Raw genomic sequence first — 6,649 nt, 5'->3', positions numbered from 1 at the left:
GCCGCTGTCTGTGGTGGAAGATGAAGGCTTTCAGAAAATGATCTCAACCTTCAATCCAAATTACGTCCTTCCCTCCAGATCCTACTTTATAAAAATGGTGGAGAAAAAGTATGAAGAAATCACAGACAAGCTGAAAAACACAACTCCTTTAAAGACTTGAGCAACGGTCGAACACATACACACTTGTATGTTGAGACATTTAAGAAAGGCTTATTGATGCTACTTGCAAGAATACGTTCAGTATATGTTGGCTTTGAAAAATAAAATCTTTCATTTTACCCTGTATTCATCCACTCACCTGCTCACACAGACTCATGTTCGTACTGCTGCTGTTCAGTTTTGGTACTATTAGTAATTAGTGCATTCTTAGTTTAGTGTATTTCTTAGTTATCTTAGATCTTATTATTGTTTTTCTTTACATTTTATACTTTTGTTGGATGTAACTTACCCTGTGTACACAGTTTCGTTCCACCACGTGCACCAAATATGTAAATGACAATAGAAACTTTGATCCTTGAAAACGCACAAGTGGATTTTGTTATAGCTCAGACTTTCAAGTTGAATTTATAAAGGGCAGTGTTTACCGTTTTTGCTTTAATTTGTTTTCTATTTCATGTTAATGTACTTTTTTCACTTCTGTGTTTTTACATTTTAGAAATAAGGAAGTTTTGCTACACTTCAGAGAAATGGAGGTTCAACATGTAATTACATTTTAAAATAAAATATTTTAAAAAGAGGAATTAAATGGATTATTTACTTAATGTTCTTTTTCGTGTATTTAAATGAGTGATTACTGCAGAACCTGACAAATTTTGTTTTCGATTACTCGATTAATCACAATAATATTCTATAGATTCCTCGATTACTAAAATATTCGTTTACAACAGCCCTAATATATATTATATATATATATATATACACATTTATATATATATAAATGTGTATATATATCACTCTGGTCTCAAGATTTTGGAAACTTTTTAAAGTCACTCAGCTGATCTCAAAGGGAATTGTCTTCCTGCTGAACATTTTAGGATTTCTGCGACAAAGTTTCGATCAAAGTACATGACGTACAATCTTATCATCTGCAATACAATCCCAGGTGTAATGAATGAATCTCTTATGTGATAATTTGTAAATCATTACAAATGCTAAACGCTTTTTGTCAAACACTTAGAATAACTTGACTTTTGTGAACTGAAAATTGCATGCAGAGTTTTTGTTCTGCAAATTTAGTATTTACAGCAATAAATTGATTAAATTAAACTACATTGGTTATGGACTTGGACAGCACAGTGGCGCAGTTGGTTGATCTACTACCTCTCGGCGAGAAGGTTGCTGGATTGAATCCTCACTGGGTTGAGTTTGCATGTTCTCTCTGTGCATGAGTGGGTTTTCTCCAGGTACCCTGGTTTCCTCCCACAGACCAAAATATGCATGTCGGGGACAATATAGTTACTAATTATTCTAAGTGAGAGAGTGAATGGTTGTTGGTCTCATTTGTCTCTGTGGACCTGTGATGGACTAGAGACCTGTTCAGGGTGTACCCCGCCTCTTTCATACTGACTGCTGGATATGGGCACCAGTGACTCCTGTGACCCCAAAAAAGAAGCAGTTAACGATAATGGATGGATGGTTGGTTATGGACTTTAGCAAGAAAATAATTAATCATTTAACATAAGAAGGTTAATTATTGGTGTGTGTCTGTATAGATCTTTGGTTTAGCAATTGTTTCTGTTTAATATTTCCATTCAGAAAAAGGGGAAAGTATCAAGTTTCTGGAGGATGAGGGAGTACTGCGCATGTCCAGTGTTAACTTTCATGCTGCCTTTTTAAAAAGTAGTTTTTTTTTATTGGAAAAAATAATTGCGACGTTAACCAAATACAATATATACCATCAGTATTTTGTATCTATAAATGCATATTTCTTTCGAAACTGAATGACACGTTTTAATAAAAATTAGAGTAGCTTAAATGTTTTACTCCGCCATTTTTCTTTGCGCTGGTGTAACGGTTGTTACGGATACCTCTTCTTTACGAGGTGTACGTGAAAGCATCATAAGGAGCTCCTGAAAAGTCATTCATCGTGACAGCCAGTTATTAAGCTAGCTGCCTTCTTCACGCCTTTAACAAGGACAAGTGATATCTTAAGAGTTGTAATTTAACTCGAACACGTATAACATTATATATAGGCTTAACTTAATATCAGCAGGTGAATATTTTTGAGTTGAAGAACACGCTTCTGTGAGGTATAGTGGGAACTAACGTTTCGCGTTATGGGAAAAACACGGAGCTCATGCGATCGTTGGACTGTCAACAACAATCTGCTGAACGACTTTGCTACCACGCTGATGGCTGTCTAATTCTTCTGTCACAGGGGTAAGGGTATCATCGTTTACAGTAGAGGCATGGAGATTATTTAGCTACGACATAGGTAGTTAGTCTACAGGGAGGGCTGTAAAAACATGGCCGAGCAGGTAAGCTAACGAGATTGTGACTGCAATGCAGTGGCTTTGATGTTAGCATTTTTCGCTAACAATTTTGTTAACCGATAGGCGCTTTCGTGTTCATTTAACGGCAGTTTAACATGGCGCCTTTGAGTTGGGAAGCTATTTAAAGTTAAGATACGCAGTTTAGTTTATATAAATTAGCCTATTTTCTTGAGAACTTGTAAATTGACGACGAAGCTCTGGGTGTAAACACTGTCAGCAGAGCATGCATCAGGATACTGTCAGCAGAGTTACGCCTCTTGTCATGTGGATAACCTCAGGTGTTTTGTATTTTTATTTATGTTTGCAGATCATCTTAAGTCATGCCTGGGAAACTGAAGGCCAAAATAGTGGCAGGGCGCCACTTGCCTGTCATGGACAGAGCCAGCGACCTAACGGATGCCTTTGTGGAGGTAAGAGAAGATGGGATTAAAAAATAAATAAGTCACAATATCCAATACTGTAACAACCTTTTGATGATCAGAATCACACATGCATGAATACACATACACAGTTAGGTAATAATGAGAGTACAACTTTCTGCAGATCTTTTAAGGTCTATTTTTTCTTGGTTAAAAGATGTAGGATGCTCAATAGTTGAAGACTCGTGTTGGGTTTCTGTGTTTAAAATTATTATACCAAAACGTCTTAAGAGGCTGGATTTTACGCAGCTATTTTAGGATGTAAAAACGTTTTATTGAGGGTCTTCTGCTGTTAATGATATGTTTATTTGTCATATGTATGTTAACACGAGGTCAACAATGCAATGAAATGTTCAGGATGAGAAGAACCGATTTGACTCACTAAAACCAAAAAAATAAACAACCATTACTAAAGCATGCAATAAAGGTACAAAATAAAGTACCAAAAAGTAAAAAAGAAATATAATATTTTCAAGGTCCTAAAGAAATACAGTAAATAACAACATGGTAGAATATAACGGTGCAAGCAGGATGAATTTGTATGAATAATTATTTCAAGCTAGTAATATAAGCTTAAATGCACATGATATATATTGAACACAACATATACTGCACAGGTTGTGTGACAGGTTATTGCACAGGTGGTGAGTAACATTGAGATTAATTGAATTATGATGGTAAGGTAGTGACATACATGATTTATGGCATATATGGCATGAGACATGACACGCATTACATATACACGATACAGCCACGTAGTGTAGCAGCAATAAACTTGTCACAGATGTGGCCTAGTGCAATATTATTGTCAATTGTTCAGTATTATTATCAATAGTTTAGTAATCTGACAGCTTGTAGATTAGCCGTCTTCAATATTGAAATTAACAAGGTCTTAAGGGAACAAGAGTCAATTCTTGTGACTTGGTAATTGTAGATAGATTCTTGGAACAAAAAGTCTTGACCAGAATATTGTTTGTTTTTGAAAACTTTTTCAATATTTTCACTCTATTTTCAGTATTTGACACTGAATCTTTACGTTTGTTTATTTAGTAAATTATGTTTTTTAAAAGGGGCACATTTTGACATTTTATTTCCCAGGTCAAGTTTGGAAACATGACCTTCAAAACTGATGTTTGTCCAAAGTCTCTTAACCCACAGTGGAACTCGGAGTGGTTCAAGTTTGAGGTAAAATTAACTTTTTTCTTCCTTCCTTTTCCCAGGAATGTTGGTAGTCTCATTTAGCAGATATGAAAATGTAGACAAATTAAATTCACAGTCAGAATTTTTAAATTCACAAGATTCCAACTTGATAATGTCCACATTATTGTTGTTCCCTTTTGATATTTTTCCCTCTTCACTAATAAATGCTGTCCAGGTTGATGATGAGGACCTGCAGGATGAGCCGTTGCAGATCACAGTGTTGGACCACGATACTTACAGCGCCAACGATGCAATAGGAAAAGTTTATATTGACATAGATCCATTACTATGTTCTGAAGCTGCCTCTGTCATCTCTGGCTGGTTTCCTATCTACGATACCATCCACGGTACAAGACTCAGCTTGCATGAGTTTCATAATTAAAACTTTCTTGGGTTTTACTGTTTATTTTTATTTTTTTCATAAGGCATCCGAGGAGAGATCAATGTACTTGTGAAAGTGGAGCTCTTCAACGATTTGAACCGTTTCAGACAGTCATCATGTGGAGTCAAGTTTTTCTGCAGTATGTCTGATAAAACCTTATCTAACATATTTCAGTTACACAAAAACAATGTACAGAAATAAGAAGTTAGTAAGAAATATACAGAAGGTGTTAAACATGAAGATACTCTGTAATGTGTTTGGTTCAGCTTTGAGTATACTAACAGGAAATATAATGTCTTGGTACTATCTACATCTGTAAACAAGAATCTGACTGTTTTAAAACTATGCTAAAAATTGAATTGGAGCTACAGGGAGAGGTTTTCTAATGCAGTTTAAACTTTTTTCACTTTTTGTGGCGGTTGTCTTAATTACACCTGCAGCCACATCGATTCCACGTGGTTACCGAGCTGCGATGGTACATGGGTTTGTAGAGGAACTGGTAGTGAATGAAGACCCAGAGTACCAGTGGATAGACCGTATTAGAACTCCACGGGCTTCGAACGAAGCTCGTCAGAGACTCATCTCTCTTATGTCTGGTGAGAACACTAATACTCATCATCTTTTTATCCAAGCTGTTTTTTTTTGTTTTTTTTTTCTTGTTTAATATGGTTGTATTAATATGGTTGTATGACACTCCTTGTTCAGGAGAACTGCAGAGGAAAATAGGGCTTAAAGTCCTGGAGATGGGTGGAAATGCAGTGGTGGGCTACTTGCAGTGTTTTGACCTGGAGGGAGAGTCGGGCCTGGTGGTCCGGGCTATAGGTACTGCCTGCACTCTGGAAAAACTTGGCTCTGGAAGCGCCCCGATTTGCTGCCTGCACCCTAACACAGCTCCTGCTTCGAACGCCTGCAACTCCCCTTCTAAAGATGGAAAGGAGTGAGTATGAACCAAAAACACCAGCATGGACTTTTAGCTCTGTTTGTGTGAAAATAAGTTTGTGAGATTGGGGAGGAGCAGTGTGTGCATGAGAGGGAGAGCGTGTGGACAAAATGTACTTTATGTGATTTGTGTAACTCAGCCATCACCCTTGTGTGTGTCTCAGTGTCCAGGATTTTTCATTATGGTGTATGCCTGTTGTATATTGTGTATTGCAGCATGAAACTAACAACACACAACATAACCTGAGACACACACATGTATAGAACACACACAGCCATCATCAGCTCCTCTCCCTCTTGCCTTGTTTGCTCCTTTAAACTGCTCTTTTATGGCTTTCGTCACTGCCTCTGCATGTTGTGTTATAATGAGTATCCAGCATGTCTTCTACTCTGCTTCTAATATTTTCCTTTTTTTGTTGCTCCAACCCTACGTGGCTGATTAGTGATATTTGATCCAAGTTCTGTTAGCATAACTGCAATTTAGTGCATGTTAGCTTCTGATTGTTCTGTACTCGTAAATGCCTGTAACAGGGATAAAAACAATATTCCCCCCTCCCCCCCGCGCATACACATACACACACACACATCTATCGATCTATCCATCTATCCATCTATCGATCAATCCATCTATCTCATCTATCCATCTATCTCTCTATCTCTATCTCTTTCTCTATCTATCTCTTTCTCTCTCCCCCTCTATATATCTCTATATATATAAAAGCCTGTCGCAATAAACAATAACTCAATTAATCTCATGATAAATGAAAATTATCAACCTCATTTTCATTTATCGGCGTTATCATTTCTTTATGTCTCTCTTTCTGCTGAAGACACTGGATGACAAAAGCTCAACTCCGGTGCTCTTCTGACCCTTCCCTTTCTCTTTAAAATCTATTTTAACCATCTAAAATCGTGTTTTTGGACCGTTAAAAGCAGCTAAGCTGAGAAGCTAAGCTAGGAACTAAGCTAACAGGCCAATCTCAGGAAAAACCCTCCATCTTGTTGAAGCTCCAAAAAATCACGGTTGAAATCCGTGCCTTCGTGTAAAAAGTTGTATTTCTCTGCAAAAAAAAGCTGAGAACTTGTTTATAAAGAAATGAAAAACAATGTGTGAAAAATGCTATACTAACAAGTTCAAACCACACTGAGCGTCTTCCCAAGAAAGGACGGAGAGACAGCCCATGTCACGTCAAGGGACCTCCCTCCCATTTTTCTTA

At 37.1% G+C, this 6,649-nt stretch overlaps 1 protein-coding gene across 1 annotated transcript; it reads left to right on the top strand.

Moving 5' to 3' along the window:
• The first annotated feature begins 2,232 nt into the window (after positions 1 to 2,232).
• On the top strand, positions 2,233 to 5,434 carry LOC119416480 (C2 domain-containing protein 5-like). The gene is made up of 7 exons (XM_037683714.1): positions 2,233 to 2,379; positions 2,800 to 2,902; positions 4,010 to 4,096; positions 4,287 to 4,458; positions 4,537 to 4,632; positions 4,934 to 5,089; positions 5,199 to 5,434. Exons 2-7 carry the CDS (start codon positions 2,813 to 2,815, stop codon positions 5,432 to 5,434), a joined length of 837 nt encoding a protein of 278 aa, XP_037539642.1. The 5' UTR covers positions 2,233 to 2,379; positions 2,800 to 2,812.
• The last annotated feature ends 1,215 nt before the right edge of the window (positions 5,435 to 6,649 follow it).

The sequence above is a fragment of the Nematolebias whitei genome, chromosome 10 (genome assembly GCF_014905685.2).
Source record: "Nematolebias whitei isolate Nwh7 chromosome 10, NemWhi1, whole genome shotgun sequence".
Taxonomy (NCBI): Eukaryota; Metazoa; Chordata; class Actinopteri; order Cyprinodontiformes; family Rivulidae; genus Nematolebias; species Nematolebias whitei.
Note: the sequence above shows the minus strand (reverse complement) of the source record. Positions and strands in the feature narration are given on the sequence as shown.